The 22,467-nt window shown below is 37.4% G+C and overlaps 1 protein-coding gene across 1 annotated transcript in view; it reads right to left on the bottom strand.

Annotated features, from left to right (window-relative positions):
• Positions 1-10,355: 10,355 nt before the first annotated feature.
• The window catches only part of Sec23a (SEC23 homolog A, COPII coat complex component), a 116,017-nt gene continuing 103,905 nt past the window's right edge, over positions 10,356-22,467 (bottom strand). Inside the window, exon 20 of the mRNA XM_074068116.1 lies at positions 10,356-10,448. Within this exon, the coding sequence (XP_073924217.1) occupies positions 10,371-10,448 (78 nt within the window). The 3' untranslated portion in view covers positions 10,356-10,370. The remainder of the gene's footprint in view (positions 10,449-22,467) is intronic.

Genomic DNA, 22,467 nt, shown 5'->3' with positions numbered 1-22,467 from the left:
AACCAAACACTTACTCCTTTAAACTCTGTGAGCTACATTAGGTTTTAAAGTATTTTTCTTTTGTAATAGCAAGTGATGGTTATGTAAGTAGCAGCTTTGTAGGACAAATATTCTTACAAACCTCCCTTTATTTTCATTTTCACTGCTTTATTTTACCACATATAGTAGCTATTTTTTTAAGGCATATGGATCCCAATATTTCTTTTGCAAACAGATCCTACCACCTTCCCCCTTTCCCACCACCCTCAACCTCATTGCAATTCACAATATGGGTTGAAATTTGAAACAATTCACATGGAAAAAGTTTTCATACAAAACCAACTTTAAGTTCTTATATATTTTAGGTTATTGGTTCCCAAATTTATCTGCTCATCAGTATTACCTGGGAGGTTTTGTTGTATGTTTGTTCATTCATTTGTTTTGAAATTCATACCTGGGCTCTGATCCATACCTACCCTCCAAAAAGAATAATGGAGGTAGGACCTGAGAATCTATACTTTTTAAGCTGATTTGGAAGGTTAGCTAGGTTTATTATCACTGTTATGAATTGTAAGTGCTTTAGAAATTTGGGGACCATCAAAACCGTCAAGGCTCTGTAATCAGGTAAAGCTCTGAGGCAGAAGTAGAACTTGACTAAGCAGTGTGGACTGTCATCTATAGACTGATGGGCAGAGGAAGGAGTATGGGTTCTCCAGGTGTAAATAATAATATGGCAAGGATAAAAGATAACACAAGCTGGTGCACTTGTGACCCTTTGGGATTAGACTCCAGGAAAGCAGAGAAGACATGGTGAGGAGAGACAGGAAGAAGGTTAGAGGAAAAGGCAGTTAGTTTCAATAAGTAATAAAATAAGCTTCAAAATAGAGTGTGTCACCAAGAACATGAAAAGAGAAATTATGGCCCTTTCCTGAGTTTTAGCCAGCTTTGAGCTAACCAATTAAAGTCCTTAGATTAAGTGATTCTGGGCTATGACTCTGGAGTAATTGAGATTTTATCTAATTAGTGCTTATTGTGATTCAGGTAAAATGAAAAGATGGAACTACACGGCACCTTAGATTTTTTTTTGCAGATCTAACCTTTATGATTCTATTTACAATTTCCACTATTTTATCATTTCCAATGAGTCTCTTTAAGTTTTCCTTGCTGTTTTTTTGAATTCTACTTCTCTCCATTATGTGGAAAATAAATTGCCAAGTAACGTGGGCAATGGTGGGTGATTTTTTTTCTAAATTATTTCACAGTAGGAAGTCTGTATTACGTTCCAGTGGCAGTCAGTCTGGAGCAATGCTCACCTTTCTCCAAGGTTTGCTGTAGAGACTTTGTGGCCTTAATATAATATTTTTACTAGCAACATAGGCCTTAAGCACTCCCACACACAATAAATTCATATACTACATTGACCCAGAAAAATAAAACTCTGCAGTAAACAACATGTCAGGTAAATCTGACATGACAAGCATTTTTGTGGTAGTGGCCATTTTTCTCAAGGGACTGAGTGACATACAAAGACTAATGTGCTCATGGAATAAAGACTACACCTTTTATTTCTAAGTTCACTTGACACAATTCCAAAATCAATTTTCTCCTCTTTTTGAAGTTAGTTCCAATCTGTCAAGATCCATCCCTCTTTGGCATCACTTCCAACTATGTCCATTTTCGCATCACATTATTTAGTGACTACCATTGCAAATCATAGAGATGAAGATTCAATGAAAGATAAAATGTTGCTGAGAAAGAATCCAGTTTTGCCTTCTTTAATATTGTCTTGTTGAAAGCTTATGAGGTTATTCTCAGGAACAATTCTTTAGTTATTTTCTATGAAGTGAAGAATAATGTCTGAAGGAGATTTCAAGGACAAAGGAATTATGATAAAGGTCTACAAATGAAGCAAAAGCAATATGAAGTTAATAAAGCCTTTTTTCCTTAAATCTGCTTAGTGCTATGTCTCTGGACAATATTAGGGATATCTGATGGCTTATCCCACTTCCCAATAAAAGACTCACAGGATAAAAGCTGCAGAGGAAATAGAATGATGTACTCTGGAAGCCCTGCTTCTGTTCTTTTTATATGATTTGTGTCCCAGAAAATGATCTCTTTAAAGGTGCTGCCAGGATGTAAGAAAATTGACATCCAATTTTTTTAAAAAAATCTCCAAGTAAAAAGGCACTGGTACAAACCTATTAATTGTTTTCTGTACTGCCCAAGTGCAGCCACCATTATTTATCATATGAATGCCTGCAATAGCCTCATTTCTGCTTTGTCATTGGTCCTCTCCAATCCATTCATTGTATTAGCTTACTCAGTTTCTAGAGCCTATGAAGCCCTTTCTACCTCATTGCCCTTGTCTGTTGTTTTTACTCTGTAGAATATCTGGTACATAGTAGCTGACCAATTAATATGTGTTTGATCAATTAATAATTGTTGCTTCTTCTGGTTTATAAGCTCTCCAAAGACAGAGACCCATTCATTTTATTCCTCACAATATTTCCAAAAGCCAGCACAGCACATAACAAATAGTGTGGGAGTCACAAATAGTTATTGAAGGAAGAAAAGGAAGGAAAGAAGGAAAGTAGGAAGGCAGGAAGGGAGGGAGGGAAGGAGGGAAGGAGGGAGAAAGGAAGGAAGGAAAGATTGAGTAAACAAATACCAAATCAGCTGCATGAGTTTTGCTTTAATGGCACATTGTTATCTTCGTCATTATTATGATAATTCTTTGGTGACTGTGGAAACATATAACAGCACCATGACCCATGATGGAATAAAGAAAGGTAAGTCTATATCAGTATTTGTCCTGTTAGGATTGTTTTAGAGCTATTTGACTAAGGGTGCTGTTTTCAACAATAATAAATAGCAATAAAATTTTCATAATTGCACTATGCACTATCACTAATACTTACTGTGTATATTTCCAAACACTAACTAATAATTAAATAGCATGTTTTCAGTCATTTTAACAATACTTTTACATGGACATTAAATAAACTAGACAGAAACTCTTATTAACATCCACATAAGGTAACTTGATTCCTATAAAATAATGGCAGATGCTCAGAAAAACATCACGTTTCTAATGCTGGAGGTAATATTACTTCAGTGACACTAGCAAAATGAGTTGTACTTTTTATATTACCTCAAGACATACGCCATTATCTCTTAGACTTAACAAACATACACCAGCAAGGCAGTTTCCTATCTAGTACTTCAGGGCATACCATGCAGTAATAATGTATTATGAAAGGAAAATTGTTTTTATACCATTTCCTATAAATTATTCTTTCCTTCCCATTCTTCGTGTTTTAAGAACTTTTTTAAGTAATATTTTTAAGCACAAAGCTATGCATGGCACTTGGACAAAGTTAGTAACAAAACCAAACTTTGTTAGTTCATTAGGAACAGCAAAACAATATAAAAACAGCATAAACACAGACAACAGAAGGAGAGGATATTTTACTGTGATATCAAGAGAGCTGGAAAGATCTGTCTTGGATAAGGAATCTAAAAGCCTATGATATAATTTGTGGTGTATGTCTAAGATATGCAAAGTATAAATTTGGCCTCATTCCCTACAATAAAAATTTTGATCTCATATACAATTGTTTTCCTCAGATCAGGAAAACAAAAATTGAACATATTTATGAAAATAAGTGCAACTCGAATAAAGGAAAATGGAACTAAACTTGCTTAGGATTGAATCTGTGATTTTTTATTCTAAGAATACTGTTCTAGTCTTCATGAGAAACAATTTGTCCAAAAATGGTACACTCACATCTCAGGGATTATTTCTCTAGAATTGTAACTAATCTTAATAATTCTTTCCTGGCATGTTGGTAAACACCTGTAATCCCAGAGCTTGGAAGGCTAAGACAGGAGGCTCTTGAGTTCAAGAACAATTTGTGCTACATCATGAGTTTTTGGCCAGCCTGGGGCTACATAGAGAAAAAAATTCTCTTGACTACCAATTTTTATGGTTAATGTGATTGACTTCTGTGAATATATTAATAACATATATATACCATTATGACAAACTAACCAGTTGTATTCTTTGCTTTTCTTCCTGACCATTAAAAATAATTCAGTGGAATAAGGCATGGTGGTCCATGTCTGTAATCCCAGCACTCAGGAAGCTGAGGCAGGAGGATCACAAGCTTGAGGAGAGCCTGGGCTACATGGTGAGACCCTTTCTCAAAAATCAAACAACAAAAAGAAAAATACAATGTATGTGATTTTTAAAAATTCAATAGACTTACAGATTAAGCTTTCTATACCAATCTTAATAAATTTCTTCTAAAAGAAAAAAATTTGGAAAACTCCAAAATAGCACCATGATTCTGCCTTTAAAAGTACATCATTGGTAACATTTCTGCAAGTTCTTTTCCAGTTAAGGCATTTCCAGCAGTCAACAAATATTTATTGATCACCTGCTACATGTTAGTCATTATTCTAGGTGCTAGAAGTACCATGATGAACAAAAAAAACATACCTGCCTCAAGGGAAGTAACATCTGGAAAAAGAGATACAGAATAGATAAATATATAATATAGGAGTATAAGTACTTATACTCATATAAGTGAAGATATTATATATTCTGAAGTGAAAGTATTTAAGCTAAATATTGTCATTTACAGCAATGAGGACACTGGAAAAGAGTACGTCAGAGGGAATCAAGAGTCCACTTACCAGGTATGGTGGCACACCTCTGCCATTTCAGCACTTAGGTGACTGAGGCAGGAGGATTGTGAGTTTAAGGCAAGTCTGGGCTACATAGTGAGACTGTCTCAAGAAAACAGAAACAAATAAACAAAAAATAAAGAGTCTGGTTTATAAGGGCCATTAGTTATCTGGGTAATCATGGTACCATATTGTTTCTCATGGTTTATGGCCTAATTCTCCATTTGACCTTTTATGAATATTCAAAATACAAAATTCAAAAATACATCTGTATGATGATCGTGGAAACCTACCTAGAATTCCACCAAAACTTACTTACCTGATTACCTATTGCTGAATAGTTATCTATATTTTATAATTATAAATAACTGTCAGCAGATATTCTCTTACATATATATTTATTAAAATGTCTGATTATTTTGATCAAAAAATACGCACATTTTAATGCTTTTGACTACTACTGCCAATGTTTTCCTCCAGACACATCATGCCATTTTCATATCCACTAACATTTCACTTGATATTTTCTTATCTCTTGTTTTATAAAAATAAAGCATATCTTTGCTATTTTTATGTGTGCATTAATTGCAGGAAATAATGAGTTTCATTGTGACATTCTCACATTGTGCAAAATAAGCCAGACTCAGAAAGATAAGTATCTCATGTTTTCTTTCATATGTAGAATATAAACAAAAGAAAGAGACATGAATATTTGCTATTTTAAATATAATTGAAAAGCTGTAGCTAACATTTAAATCTGAAAAATTACTAGTTGGTAAATGCTATGCTGCATGCTTATAGAACGTAAGGAAATCTAAGTTTGCAAATAAAAAAATTGGCAAATTTGATGACTATATTACACTATTGTTTTAACACTAATTATGTTTTAATTGATAATAAATTGATAGTGCTTGATACTTGTGTTGTGAATATATTGTCATATGTGTCCTGGTTACTTGTAATTTTGAGGCTGTCAATGCATTCATGGTATTTTTTTCTATGCCATGGTAGATTCTATGGACATAAAATTCAGTAAAAGCTGGCATGGGTTCTCATCTCATGCAAGACACAATTCTGAGCAAGAAAAGTAGCAAACTCAGGTGAGAGAAAGAACAACAGGCAAAGTCAAACAAAGATTTGTTTTAAATCCACTCCCAGTGGTGGTAACTGTTGAATCAGGGCTAGTGGTACAGCTTGGAAGGACCCAAGATTGGGCTCTGTACTAGGTAGAGGAGCCCTAACCTAAACCCTGTGTCTCAACTATAATCCCACTCCTAAGACCCCGAAGCCACGCATAAATCATAGGGAGCCTCAAGACAGTGCACTGTTGTGAGTCAGGGATTAAGAATCAGATGCAATGATGTGGCAACCTGGGCTAGAGGAAGATTAAAATAAGATCGTAAGTCTCCTAACTCCTCTTCCTGGAAGGCCATACAAATCAATGAATTCAGGGTACACTTTTGTACAGGATAAGGAAGGCACAGAGTAGGTCAGTCACCTTACCAAGACAACCTTTGTCCTCTTCAGATGACAGCCTCATTTCTACAGACTCCTAACCTGCAGGAATCTTGGGTTTTACAGCCTAAAAAAGCAACATTTTACTGAGAGGAAAGCAGAGTCTCTGAATCAACAAGTTTGTGAACAAAGGGTCCTTTGATCAATCCTATCATCATAGACCGAATATAATATGCAATTAAGAAAGATTTCTTAAAAAAAAGAAATTGGAAAAACTTGGTCAGTCGTACCATAAATAAAATACGGGAGGTATGAGCTGAAAAGACAGTTGAACAGAAGCATCCATACCAGAACAGACCTGAGTACCATCTCAAGCACACTGAGGAATCGTTCTTAGTGTAAAAAATTAGAACTTTGCCAGAAGATTACTGTACAGCCTGTATATATTGTTTGTATCATTATTTAGTTAATGTAAACTCAAGTGTATGTAGTCTCATTAGAAAACATAAACTCAATCATTCTCATCGAATCATTTTTTCATCTTCCTAAAATCTAAGCTAAGGATTCCCCCAAACAGCATTATTTTATATGGATCTTTAAACAATTAAATCAAGATTTGGCCTCCAAATAGGAGAAGGGGATCAGTTACTAGAGAAAAGGTTAGTTCGAGAAGAATCAATTTAGAATGGAACACATATGAACAGGAAAGCAATGCAAGGAATCTCCCTGTATAGCTATCCTTATCTCAACTAGAAAAAACCTTGGTCCTCCTTATTAATGTTTATACTCTCTCTTCAACAAAATTAGAGAGGATGGCATAACAGTTCCTGCTCGGAAGCAAGGGGGTAGGGAGGGAGAGGGAGGGGGCAGGGGGAAAGAGAGACGGGGAGAAAGGGGGAGAAATGACCCAAACATTGTATGCACATATAAATAAAAGAAAAAAAAAGATTTGGCCCCCAAAATTAACAGAACCAGTTGCATAGTCCCTCTTACAGAATGAGGTCTTGCAGACTAATTTCTCCTAGGTATGCTCCATTACTCTTTCATATTCAGCATTTCATTTCTTCCCCACAACAGATTTATGAATTATGCTGGGGCAGATATTATTAAGTTCCCATTAAGAATAAGGATATATTTGACTCATAGTTTTATACAAAAAAATGAAGAAAAAGGAAATACGAAAATGAATGGCTTGTCCAAGAACACAAAACCTGAGGACTCCGGCTTTTAGTCAACTATGAACCCAGGTCTTTTTCATTTCATCAGACTTTTATACTTTACCATGACTTTGAAATACATATATACATATTATATATATATATATGCATACTTTGAAGAATATTTATATATATAATGTTATTTAGTTCAATAAGCTTATCATGAAACTTGCTTTTCAAAGCAGAGGAACAACTGTTGGCCATGGAAGCTATAAAAACTCTCCCCATGGCTTTGAAAGACTTGTTTACCGCTCATTGATCACCATGACAATGATACCATAAATAACCCAGATAGATTGCTATGTATAATCACAGAAGACATCCATATGCATGAGTCACCTGTCAGCTCTCCAATCCCATCATTTCCCAATACCTGTCAACATGTCATCAAGAACTCTCTGAGTTGTGACACAAACAAAACTTACTCTCTTAGAAGTGGAAAATCATGCAGAACTACACAGATTTGTGGTTGAAAAAAATAAAACAAATAATACCTACTGTTTGAGGAAAAGAATGTGTATGGATTTGCCAGGTCATTCAGAACTGTTCTATTTCCCATCCCTACAGTGTAAGGATACAGTCTCAAGGGTAGAAATTTAAATCCACTCTCTACTTGTGGTTGAACAATACTCACTGGCTCACTTCACATGGATCACAAAAGGCAAGGCATAGAATTCCCTCTTGGAATCTTCTAGAACAGACTACCAAATCGAAATTTACCCTGATGTGTGCATATCAGCCACAGCAATTTTTCAGGAAAGGTTTTGACCACATGGTCAGGATTAGTTGTGATGGTCAGAAAGACCAGGGAGATGACTACATAGAGGAGGTCATTGATAATGTGAAACCAGGCAGGAATCAGAAGTCAAGGGGAAGGGCCAGCCTCCAAGCTAGCAATTAAGCAGTATGTAATTACTCAAACCTAGAAACAAGAGAAGGAATGGAATTCCAGCAAACAAGAGCCAGGTATCAAGCAGTTAACCACAGTGAGAGAGTCAGGGAAGCAGCAATCTGTGTAGATAATCCACAGGTAGGAAGAAGCAAGTAGAAGAGGTCCCAGCAAGTAAAAGGTCCACGGCTTGAGGAGAAAAGTGAGTCCATTCAAGGCATCAGTAGTCAAGGCCCCACGATGTAAATTTAACTTTCATACAAGCTTTACTTCATACAAGGGGCTGTTAACTACTAACAGCCAAGTCTCAGTGAATAGCTGCAAGGAGATAAGTGGATTCACCTATCTCAGAGACAGCTTCTGGTGGTTCTGAAAAACATAAGCCAAAAACAAAAGCTCAAATAAGAGTAAGTTTGTATTTTAGTCTACTAAATATATATGAATAACTGCACACACCATTTAAATAAAAAGCTAATAATGCACAAATCTGTACTCCTGAATCTGTTTCACTCACAGCTATAGAAAATGACAAATATAAAAACAATAATAACAATAAAGATAATAATAAAAACTAACATTGCTATGTGCCAGGCTCTTTTGAAGGATAATTAAAAATAATAGCAATAATGGTATGAGTCAATTTTCTTGAACACTTTTTAACCACCTGACTCTGTTTGAGTGCTTTGCATGTGATATCTCTTATTGTTCTCAACAAGATTCTTATTAAAGTAGTCTCCTTTTCCCCTGGTTTTGCTTTTGGTTTCATTTGCCCACAGTTCACCACAGTCAAAAAAACTAAATGAAAAATTTGTGTAATAAATAATTCATAAATTTCAAATTGTGCATCAGTCTAAGCAGCATAAAGAAATCTCCCACTGTCCCAACCCATCCCATTTACTGCATGGAACATAAATCATCCCATTGTCCAGCAAATCTATGGATTCATCCATTAGTCATTTAGTAAACTTTTCGGTTCTCAGATCAGCCATCATGGTATTGCAATGCTCATGTTCAAGTAAGAAGGTTCAGTGTAGCCTAATACTATATCGAGATGCCTATGTCATTCACTTCATCTCATCATGTAAGCATCTTACCAACATCATCACAAAAACGGTGAGTGCTGTACAATGTATTTTGAGAGAGACACATTCACATAATTATTGTTAGTAATCATTGTTCTATTAATAATTATTGTTAATCTCTTATTGTGCCTAAGTTATAAATTAAACCTTTCACAGGTATGTATGTATAGAAAAAAATGTATAGGGCTCAATACCATCAACAGCTTCTGGCATTGATGGGGATTTGGGATGTACCCTCCTTGGATAAGATGGACTACTGCATCTCTGCTTTACAAATGAGGCATAAAGGAATTACATAATTTTTCTCAAAGTCACACAACTACTGAGTCTGGATTTGAATTCATATTTTCCAACCCCAGCAACCACACCTAGGAGAAAAGGCTAACAGGAAACAAAAGCTTAGAATAGATAAAGGAAAGAGAAAAGTTTACTTCACATGCAAAATCACCTTTTTTTTCAATTCTGATTTCATCTAGCAAAAAGCCTGAAACTCTTGACCTTCCTCCATCATCATCTCCATCTTCACCACATGAAAATGCTAACAGTGGAAAAATGGTAAGGAATTAACGTGGACTAAAAGCCTACTTAGTGCCAGGTTTATGCTCAATACTTCATCTATGTGATCCACTCCATGCCTTTAGAATTTTCAGTCCTCTATTTAAGTTCCTCCAGAACCAAGGAAGATCTGTCTTCTTACTAGGAGCTAAGGTTACACAAAGTCAGAAGGTAAACAATAAACCATGCCCAATAGTCACAGCCAGAAAGATGAGTCTCAGAGGGTGGAGTAGGTCAGAAATGGAATGTAAAAACAAGGGAATGTGTGACAGTCTCAATGAACCCTACAGAAAATGAGCTGTGTAGTGGAGGCCTACACACGTCTCTGTTCATGAAAGATTCCTTGGCTTATCATGAATGAACTTACCTGTTGAACTTACCTGTTCATTCATGTTCCTTGGCTGAAAGACCAAGGATTGAACAGACAAATTGCACTTCTTTCTGAAGGATGGGTCAAGTTTTGTTTTCCACAATTCCTATGTAATGAGTGAGCACCAAATTCAGTCAATACGATCTTTCCAACCATACAATATCTTTCCTCATACAATATGAGGGCAGTAAATCCTCGTCCATAATCAGATACTGAAAAATTATAACAAACAGGAAATATATTGAAAAAATGAGGATGAGTATTATTACAGGGGTGAGAGCAAAGAGTAGCTTTTTCTATTCAATCTGTCTAAATCTTTCTCATGAGGACATCTCACACATTAAGAAGGGACAAGAAAGCAGCCAATTAAACATCTGTCACCACTTTCCCTTTAGTGTTTAATTTGAAATGACTTTCCAGTTCCTTCTAAATGAGAGATGATTATTCAAAGGAGAGCTGGCTGCATTGTACATGACTTTGACTTGGCCCACATAGCATTAATCAGCCAATTAATCAACAGTGAACTTGAAGTTTCAACAAGATGGAAAGGGAACATTTTTCACAATGGTTCCACAAAGCTACCTGTGTGGCTATTACATTCACTGATAATAAGAAAATTAATGAACATAGGCAGATGGTTGATGCTTTGAACATTACCTTTAAGCTGATTTTCAAAAACTGCTAGCCAAGGAGGGAAAAATCACATATCTGGTGTCTACGTAGCAGTAGCTCTTGTCAATCAGCAAATGTGGGAAATGCTTCATATTTTGCCTAAATCTTAGTTTTTCAGATAATCCTAAGGGTGTGACTACCTCAACTGACTTTGGATACATATTTGTTTAGAGCATTAGCTCTGACTTTCATTAAAGAAACCAAGCATTTTCCCATATTTTACCTCTTTTACTCACAGGACTCCATGGTCAGTATTTGAATTAAGCCAAATGGCCATTTCCTTCATGGTCATTCACAGTAACTCAAAAGACACACTTTGCTCTCCCATCTCCCACATATCCCCTCCCATGCCCTGTCTCCAGCCTCATGGACATACTCATCTTTCCCTAAACACATCATTGCAACTCTGTACCTTTGCTCAGTGTTTTAGTCTACAGTAGATGCCATAACAAAAATCCCACAGGCTAGGTGGCTTAAATGACAAACATTTATTTTCTCACAGTTCTAGAGGCAAGAAATTCAAGACCAAGGCGCTGGACAATTTGGCTCCTGATAAGAGCTCTCTTCCTGGCTGACAGATGAGCCTCTTTTGCTGTGTGTTCTCTTGATGTTTTCTATGTGTGTGCATGGAGAGTGAGTTTTAGTATCTTCTTCTTCCTCTTCTAACCCAAGAAAAACATCAACCTTATTGGACTAGAGTCCTACTCTGATAACTTTACTTAGCTTTAACTACTTCCTTAAAGGTTCTGTCTCCAAATATAGTCACATTGGGGCTGGGACTTCAGCATGTGAATTTGGTAGAGGCACAATTCAGTTCATAACACTCATGCACTGTCACCAGCCCCCAAAGTGCTTCTCTATACTGACAGACATCCCACTAGGGCTTCCAGATTCATCCAAGTGTTTTCTTCCTCTTAAGAAGTCTTCCTCAACCACAGCCAGAATAATCCACCCTACTGTGATGCTTGTTTTATTCTCCCCCATATAGTTTCTTGTTAATTCTAATATGTCTCACTCCACTAACATGCTGTGAGCTCTTTAGAAATAAGGACTCTACAAGTCCTTATTGCATGGCCTGAAATACCTTGACAGTCCTGCGTGTCATAGTCACTCACTCATTCTGCATCTTCATTCTGCATCTAGCATAGTGACTTTACACAGTAGCCATTCAATAAATATGAATAAATGAATTTTTCTTTCTACTAATGGCATTTTCTTATTTCCTCTGAATCCTCTCCCTTTCACTTTTTTCTTTCCCACATCAATTAACATTTTTCCAGCCCCCTGAACATATAATTTGCTCTCTCTTCCCTTACTCCCATTCCTAAATTCTTTGCAAACACTAAAAACTTCAAGTATGAAGTTATACCTGCCTTCTAACAATTCCAAAGTCTATCTGCAGCCCACACCTCCCTGCTGATTTTCAGTTCTGTCTGCCAAGGTCCCTGCTTGACATCTCTACTGGATGTCCACAGGCAGCCCTAAAACAACCACCCAGCTAAATATAACTCATCCCACATCAAATCAGTCTCCAAGATCTGCATGTTAGACATTTCTCTTTTTTGAAACTTCCTTCTTGAAACAGGTTGATTACAATGATGGTGGACATGAAAGCAGCATCAAGGATGGCAGATGATCACATAATGATTATGATAATAGCAACAGCAAAGTTTTATTTCCCAATTATGAGCCCATTCCTTCCACTCCCTTGCATTCTTTTTGATCCCACCATACCAAATAATATTCCCTGATCTGTTTATTTCTATATACTGTCTGCTCAGCCAGGAGTATCATTCTCCATCTTCCACTACTGGTTAATACGCACTCATTCTTCAAACCTTGAATTAAGCCACCACTTCCTGTACGACAGCTTAGAGAATATCCTTTGTGCTCCAATGGCACAGCAATCATACCTCTACCATTAAACTTGTGCTGGGATAAAATTTAGAAAACTGAACTCAGGATTTTCTTTGCCAACTTTCTTGACTTTCCTCTTTCAAAATTGAATTGGTGGTCTTCCTTGGCTCAGGAAAAGGAACACACACACACACACATGCCACAAACTAATGAGTCATTTGACCTCTTAAATACAAGTAAGCTATTGTATTGCTTTCCCCAATCACTAATTTGAGTTATTAAGAGTACATGCTACATTGAATTCATTTTTTAAAGCAAAACTCCATATTCCATTGTATTAGGTATCATTTTCTCATTTATATAAATATTAGACATCCTATACATGTCTTTCTGAGTAAAATAAAGCAATTAACAAAACTCAGATAAGTTATTCTACAGCACTGAGATGTTCTTGAGACTGTCATAGTTACAAATAATCTCAAAATAAGTTTAAAAGCAATAAAACATCTAGTAGAGTTGCAAGGTACTTTGGGTTATGTCCTTAGGGCCAAACTAATTATGTACAAACTACAGTATGATTGTGAGATCTGCATCTGCCACTGATGACTCACGTGACAACTTGAACAGTTTCATCAATGCTGCTAAACACTCAATGATGAGACAGATCACCAATACCTAGGGCCTGAGATATAATCAATACTGCAATACAGAAACGAGGTTTATTACATTTCAAAGTAGCTGGGTTTAAATGGATAAAAGCAGAATACAAAAACAGTTCTGTATGTACTTTTATGAGAGGATACAGAAGAAACCCTTAACAAATGGGCTGAAATGCAGCCTCACCAGCAAGAACAAATTTTGATTAAGCAGCCTCTTTCAGTTCAAGGACTTGCCTAGACCTAAGAGCTAAAATTTGCTGGAAAATGTCAGCACAGGCAGAGCAGCCCACACTGGTGAGGCAAGTGGGAGGTGCAGGCTCTGTTTGACAAAGATTCCCAGCTGACCCCTTGTCGATGCACACAAACAAGTTGAGAAAAAAATGCCCCTTAAAAGAGCTACACAAATGTCGTGGCTTTTAATATGGATTTAATCATCTTCCAATTTATTTTGAAAACAACTACTTACTAATAATTGGGTTTTTAATTTAATTCTACCAACTACTTTCAAAATTGTTTTTGCACTTAACCGACATTATCTTTTACAAATGGATTTACTAAGGCAGAAGACTAAGAGGCTGTGTGGCAAAAAAAGCAGCAGACTGCAATTGTGATGACTTAGGCAAACCAAAAATTAACCCTTCTGGGAGCAGAATGTGAAAAAATTCCCACAGCCTCCCTTGTTTGTGCAAAAAGTAATCATATGCCACACATAGACTTCCTACACACCGAGTAAAGAGATCCATGTACATATAGAACAGAGAAAAGCATACAACAACAAAAACTAATTTTCTTATGCAACTTATAGTAAGTCTCATTGCTTTGGAATTGAAATAAGTAGCCCTTGAATTACAAACCTTAATACCAAATTACCTTATTTTACTTCATGATTTATGGATTAAGAAGAATTTTGATATACATCATCTCAAGTGACCCTTACAACATCACCCAGAGATGTTATTATCTCTGATTACATCTGAATAAACTAAGGCTCAAAAAAGTCAAGTGACTTACCCAAAGTCATGCAACCAGTAATGACTGTTGAAAAAATACTGCAAGCTTCAGAAAACACCAAATATGTTTTCTGATCTTTGCCCTCCATACCTTTGTGCTAGTTCTCTTATCCAACCTAATATATCAATCAAGGCTTATTGATCAATTGATCAAAGATGACTCCAAAATATTTGAGTAGAACAGGAAAAAATGGAGTTTCTACTAACTGGAAGGGAAGATGATGGATATAGCTGTGTAAGAGAAAGATAAGGGAAGCTGTTGAATGTGTACATGGGTCCAGCCGAAGGTGTGCACCCTATATAAGCAACATTTGCCTGAAGGAAGTCTCTTGTCTAATTTGCATAAAAAGAAATGTTTATGGCAACTCTAAGAAAAATCAAGAGTTTGGTTTCAGACATATCAGGGGATTTAGTAAACAAGCAAGTAATATGTCAAGTAAACCATTAAATAAGCAAATCTGGACATCCCTGAACAATTCCACAAGGAAAATACAATTGGGAAGTTGCCAGATTCATTACACCATTTAAAACCATGAGACTGGCCGGGCATTGGTGGCTCACGCCTATAATTCTAGCTAGTCAGGAGGCAGAGATCAGGAGGATTACAGTTCAAAGCCATCCCAGGCAAACAGTTCTTTGACACCTTATCTCGAAAACCATTCACAAAAATAGGGCTGGTGGAGTGGCTCAAAGTGAAAGCCCTGAGTTCAAGTCCTGGGACCTCAAAAACAACAACAAAAAAAAAAAACACAGGAGGCTGGATGAGTTCATTAACAGAGAAGGAAAAAATAAAGGAGAGAGCCAAGGACTGAGGTCTGGAGTATCCAATGTTAAGAAATCAAACTGATGAGGAAAACCAGCTAAGGAGATCAAGAAAGAATAACCAGTGAAACAGGAGGAATTTTAGGGGGTATCATGGAAAGTGAAAGGAGAGGAGTAAGGTCAAGTGTAGGTAATATATCAAGTAGGAAAGTGACTTCTGGATTTAGCAGTACAGCAGTCATTGGTGACTTTAACAAGAGCAGTTCACCCTGAATTCAAACCCCAGTCCCACTAAAAAAAAAAAAAGGAGCATTCTGATTAAATAATAAGGAAAACACTGAATTTGATTAGATTAAGAGAGAATGAGAGGTGAAACAGAGATGATGAGAAAAACAAGTCTGAAATTTTTGCTATAAAGGAAAACAAAAAAGTGATGCTTATGACCACATGAACTACCATATTTTTTCAAGTTGACAGAAATAACCGCATGACTGTATGCTAGTGAAAATGAACCACTAGAGAGGAAAAGTGATGATCCAGAAGAGAGAATTAGTGGAGTGATGTCCTTGAGTCAATATTAAGGGAGGGAATCTAGGACACAATGGAATGACTGGCCTTGCTCAGAGCGCAGACAGTTCCTCCATGTTGATGGAAAAGGCAGAGTTCAAGGGCAATGATGCAGGGATGCAGGCACACGTAGTGATGGAAATTGCGATGTGTCTATTCTATTTTCTCAGAGAAATGAGAAGGTACAACAGCACCTGAGAGTAAGAACTACAAAATACTATCAGCATTATTGACAAAAAAAAAAAATAAAGATAATGTCCAACACACACACCAAAAAAAAGTTGTCAAGGATGTAGAACAATGGATACATTCGTATATTACTGGTAGGCTTGAAAATTGGTAGAAATGCTTGGGAAATAGTGACATTTTTAGTAAAAGCAAATATGTGCACATCCTATTACCCAGCAATGCCATTTCTGGGTATTTATCCTATGAAACTGTGTGCTGTGATCATGCCCCATTAAAGGGGTAATCATGGCATGTTTGCTCTTATAACAGGTGATACAAAAAAATTTTAAAGATAACAAGAGTAATTACCATTAGAGAGAAATGAGGGGATTATGGTCATGAGTGACCATAGTGGAAGATTCTGAAGTACTGGAATGTTCTATTTCTTAAGCTGGGTAATTTGTTAAACTGGACAAATACGGTTTATGCAGTTTTGTTTTGTTTCTTGAGCTACTGGGGATTGAGCCTAGGGCCTTGCATTTACCTCTACACTTTGAGCCATGCCCTTAAATATTTTCAAATGTTCAACTTCCACGTAAAAATGTTTTTAATCCTTCAGTCTAACCACTTAAAGTTAACCCAGTCCCTTTTGATTTAGAACTGTGTCATTGGATAAATATTCCATCAATTCAAATTTGTCCACCTCCCTTCTCCTCTGAACATGACATTATTTCCCTGGTGGGTTTGAGGGGGATGGGGAGCATCATGAAATTCTGACAGCTGGAGATGGTTATCTGGTACCTGGTCCACAGGTAATTATCACCAGCATCTGTAGAGGAGGTGCTCACTCCACCTGGTCACAGGATATGGTGCCTGCTGTCCGATGTGCATGTGCTCAGTTCCAGCCTTACCCCAGGCCCATCTTGAAGGCAGAGCACTCTCAATCCTCTTTGGACCATATTTCAACCTGACAGCTGTCCTAGCACTTTTACATGGCCCCTGCAGCCTCAGGAAATTTCCACACTTTCTCTGTATTGCCCTGCTGAGCCTGAGGACCTAGTGAGACTGCTGCAGACTTATTTATCCTCTCACTTCCATCTTCCTGCACCATGAGCTGGAAAGAAAAGCACAAATCTCAGTGCTCTGGAATCCCCCAAACCCAGCATGCTTCTCTAGTTTCATCCCCTTCACTCCATTCCCTGACAAATAGCCATACCTGGATCCCCTTTGTTTTCAGGTTCAAATTGTAAATTTTGTCCTCTGAGCTGATCAGACTATGACTTCATATTTAACAACTCCTTGGGGATCTAGAAAATTCTGAAATGCCTGGTATGTGCCATTACCTTTAATTCTGCCCAGTTTTGTTTCGTGTACTCTCACCTCTGTTATCAGACACATATTTGAGGTTGTCATGTCTTCTAACCCTTTGTTTGGTTGAGTTTTGGGTTTGTTGTTGTTGTTGTTATTGTTGTTTTGAGACATGGTCTTGCTATGTAGACCAAGTTGGCCTTTTGCACTTGCCGTCCTCCTGCTCACCCTCCTAAATGCTGGGAGTATGGCGTGAGCCACCACTCCCAGCTATATTGACCTTTTTTTAACACAATGGAATTGCCTTTATCTCGTGTAATAACCTTTGCCTCAGTGTTTTATCCGATACCCATACAGTTTACTCAACCTTCATTTGCATCATCTAGATGTTATATCTTTTCCATCCATTTGTCTCTAGTCTGTTTTGACATTTCCCTACAGGCCCCTGGGGTTCTGTTCATTTTTTCCCAATCTTTTTTCTGTCTTTCAGACTGGATAATTTCTACAAATCTTTCTTAAAGTTCCCTTACTCTTACTTGGGTCATTTTCAATCTACTCTTAAATCCATTCAGTAGATTGCTTCAGATATTACATTGTCTGTTCTAAAATTTTCATTTTGTTCCTTTGTATGGTTTCAGTTTATCTGCTGGCATATTTTAGCTACTTGTTCATTATAAAAATATTTTCCTTTACATCCTTCAATATGGTTATAATTTCTACTTTGAAATAGCCGTTTGCTAAATCCAAAATCTGGATAGTTTGGGGTCTTTTTCTCTCTGGTATAGGTCACATTTTCTTATATCGTCATGTCCAGCAGTTTTGGATTATATCCTACGTATTTTGAGTGACACATTATAGATATTCTGGATTCTTTTTCTCCAAAGAATTTTATTGTTGTTTATTTTGGCAAAACACAAATGCTAATCTGAATTCTCAGTTCAGGTCTGTCAGCCTTAGATACCCTGGGTCTTCCTGTACACCTATAGTTTGGGGTTCTGACAGGAATTTGGACAGTCGATACACAGAATTTTGGGGCTCCCTCCTTGGGGCTCTCTCTTTCCCAAGATTGGTCCCTTATTTTCAGCAGCTGTGGTTGCCTCACATTCTGCTCTCAGTAAGGCTGTGAGTTTTCTAGCCATGTTTTTGCTTCTTAGTCTGCTGAGACTTCCCTTCAGGCTAAAATCTGTAAGAAATTAGAACCCCACCCGGTGCTGCTCCTTTCCTCCAGTGTCCAAACAAAATACACATATAGTCCTGGTTTGGTTTGCTCTCTAATGCCTTGGGATGATTACACTTTCTATTTTATGCAGTGGAACTACTCTTTCACAACCAGAAGCGAAAAACAGCACTTGCCATTAAAACCCAGGAAATTTCTATCTGTTGCCTTTAGAGTTTGTCTAATTCAGCTAGAAATCCTCTTTCTGTCTGTGCTGCTTCATTTTTTTTACAGTGCTGGAATTGAACTCAGGACCTACACCTTGAGTCACTCCACCAGCCCTTTTTGTGATGGTTTTTTTCAAGATAGGATCTCACAAACAATTTGCCAAGACTGATTTCAAACTGTGATCCTCCTGACCTCTGCCTCCTGAGTAGCTAGGATTACAGGCATGAGCCACTGGCACCCAGCTTTCTCTGTGCTTCTGTGTACTCTTCTTTCACCAAGGCTGTAGGATTCAACCCCACTGTCTAATTTTAATGATGAAAAACTAAAGGAAGGGCTGGTGGAGTGGATGAAGTGTGACGCCCTGAGTTCAAACTTCAGTGCCACCAAAAAAAAAAAAAACTCCACATGAAAAACTAAAGGAAATAAGAAAGTAAAATGCATAGATAAGTATTTCAAAATAAACCACTGTAAATTTAAATATGTTGCGGAAGAGGTAAAACACTAAAACTATTGCTTAAACAAATCAGGTTGCTGGTCACAGAGGTCCTGAAGGGCTGGTGGTGGAGTGGCTCAAGCAGTAAGAAGTGCCTGCTTAGCAAGAGTGAGGCCCTGAGTTCAAATGCCAAAAAAAAAAAATGTATCACCAACAATATTGTAAAACACAACATCTGTGAAAGTAAAGGATATGACCAAAAAGGTGGGGGAGTTAAGGGAGAGTAATAGAAGGGTTTGAATGGACCAAAGTAAAGTATTCCCACAGTGAAGAGACATGAGAAACCCCTTTTGACTTAGAAATTAATAAGGAAAGACAGGACTGTAAAATAAGTACAGTGGGGGGGGTGCAGTTACTTGTGTGAGGGGGAGGGTGAATGAAGGAGATTAAGGTGAGGGAATATGGTTGATGGGCTTCATATAGTTATATGAAACAGAACAAAGAAACCTCTTGCAAGTGCTTTAAGAGAGGAAGGGAGAGGGTCCACGGGGAGAGATGGTGGGGGCAGTCTAAACCAATGTACAATATAAGCCTATTCAGAAGAGTTGCAATGAATCCTCCCCCTGTACACCAAATATATCTTAATAAAAATAAAATAAGGTTTAAAAAATGATGCAAGAGGGGCTGGGGCTTGAGCTCAATGGTAGAAAACCTGAGCAGCATGCATAAGAGCCCTGGTTTTATCCCCAGCCTTACAAAACCAAAAATAAAATAACACATCATAGCCCTCCGCCCTCCTGCCAACCAATATGAGCCCACTTAGACTGCTCAGTTAGTAATTTCACAAATAACCCCAAAATGCCCACTCTCATCAAAGCACAAGCTAGCTTTAATGGAAAGTAAGTATAAGCATTGGAGCTTGTTTTTATTTCTTGCCCTTACAAAGTAGGAAGGTCAATATTGTTTTGTTTTGTTTAGTTTTGCAGTACTGGGGATTGAATCCAGGGCTCTGTGCAATCACTCTACCACTTGATTACTTTTTCTCTTCTCTTTTTGTGGGGGGGGTATTACTGAGGTTGAACTCAGGCTCTCCAGCTTGGTAGGCAGGCGGTCTACCATTTAAGCCATACCCCCAGTCCTTTTGCTTGTTTGGACTGGGTCTCATGCTGACTTTGCTTAGGCTGGCCTCAAATACATGATCTTCCTACTTCCTCCCCTCTCCCCACAGCTGGAATTACAGGAGTGTACCACCATGTCTAGCTGTTGCTTTTAAATCACAAATATTCACCATGTTATTTTTGAAGCTGCAATTGTATACCCCATGGGTAAATTTAAAATTTAGCACCTAGAAGTAACAAAAACATCTGGCTTTTGAGCACCTATGATGTTTGTAACCAAAGAGCAGAATGCACAGCCTATCTAACTCAGTAAGACTTTAGTGTTCTTCTAACATCCTAAGAATGCTTTATCTCTCATCCGTTTTTTCTTTCTTTCTTTCTTTCTTTTATTTTACATTTTTACATTTACTTACATGTGTATACATTGTGTGGGCCACCTCCTCCCTCCTCCCGCAACCCCACACACACCAGGCAGAACTAGTTCTACCCTCTTGTTCTCCAATTTTGGTGAAGAAAAAGCATAAAAGAGAATAAGATATAGCATTTTTGCGAGTTTGAGACAAGGATAGTTATACAAAGAGATTCCTAGCATTGCTTCCATGCACATGTGTATTGAAACCCACATTGGTTCATCTCTACCAGACCTCTTCACTACTTCCTGGTCACCTTCCCATAGTGGCCTCTGCCAGTTTAAGATTAATTTTTTCACTACTCCACAGTGGGCACAGCAAACACTTTCAGGTTTTATGTTTCCTTCCCTTTCCCTATTTCTCCCACGTGCATTCTCCCCTTAGTGTGTGACCCATGTCCAATAACATTACTGCATTTGTTTTAGGTCTATAATCCACGTATGAGGGAGAACATTCAATTTTTGGCCTTCTGAGCCTGGCTAACTTCACTTAAGGTGTTCTCCAGTTCTATCCATTTATTTGTGAATGGCAAAATTTCATTCTTCTTTGTGGCTGAATAAAATTCCATTGTGTATAAATACCACATTTTCTTAATCCCTTCATCAGTAGTGGGGCACTTGGCTGTTTCCATAGTTTAGCTATTGTGAATAGTGCTGCAATAAACATGAGTGTGCAGGTGCCTTTGTAATAACCTGAGTCACATTCCTTTGGTTATATCCCTAGGAGTGGGATTGCTGGATCATATGGCAAATCTATGTTCAGTTTTTTAAGAAGCCTCCATATTGTTTTCCAGAGTGGTTGTACTAGCTTACATTCCCACCAGTAATGTATGGCAGTTCCTTTTTCCTGCAACCTTGCCAACATTTGTTGTTGGTGGTGTTTTTGATGGTAGCTATTCTAACATGAGTGAGGTGGAATCTTTGTGTGGTTTTGATTTGCATTTCTTTTATGGCCAGGGATGGTGAGCATTTTTTCATGTGTTTTTTGGCCATTTGGACTTCTTCCTTTGAAAAAGTTCTGTTTAGCTCAGTTTCCCATTTCTTTATTGGTTCATTGATTTTTGAAGAGTTTACTTTTTTGAGCTCCCTGTATATTCTGGTTATCAGTCCTTTGTATGATCTATAGCTAGCAAATATTTTCTCCCACTCTGTGGGTGGTCTCTTCAGTTTAGAGACCATTTCTTTTGTTGTGCAGAGGCTTTTTAATTTCATGTAGTCCCATTTGTCCATCCTTTCTCTTAGTTGCTGAGCTGCTGGAGTTCTACTGAGGAAGTCCTTCCTATACCTATTGTCTCATCCATTTTTAGATTTTTGGGTTTAATATTAGAATCCTCACTTAGAATAATTTCTAAGGCCCGAATTACTGCTGTTGGTTGTAGTGACAAACCTGCTGGTCTCCACAATACATAATCACAATTCATATATGCTACAAATAAAATGCTGACTCCTGGTCATTTTTAAAGAAAACAAATGATTTTCTCAATCTAATTTTAAAAAAATTCAGAGAAAGAATGTCCAAAGAATTATAATGGAATTACGTGTATCATAATAAACTATGGGTGTATTCAAAGAGATTGAGGGAAGGGGAAACTTTTAAAGACAAAAATGAGGAGAATTACATCAGATGTTTTGAAACAGTAATCCTTGGCTATAGTGATTAATAACAAGAGTGGTGTCAGTCAAGGTTGAACAGACAGCTGCTGAACAGATGTCCTTGTAGAAGTACTTTTTGTACAAGGTTGTGGTGGCCTCTGTGTAAGCTTGTGGCTCTGGCTGAGTCTTTTGTGCTAGCTATGATGAAGCATTCATGCATAAGAACCCTTCCTTTACAGCTGCCTAGCTTTACTTATTTTTTTGTTTGAGTTGACAAAGCGAATCCATTTT

The sequence above is a fragment of the Castor canadensis genome, chromosome 3, assembly GCF_047511655.1.
Source record: "Castor canadensis chromosome 3, mCasCan1.hap1v2, whole genome shotgun sequence".
Lineage (NCBI taxonomy): Eukaryota > Metazoa > Chordata > Mammalia > Rodentia > Castoridae > Castor > Castor canadensis.
The sequence above is the reverse complement of the archived record's forward strand: the minus strand, read 5'-3'. Positions and strand labels throughout refer to the sequence as shown.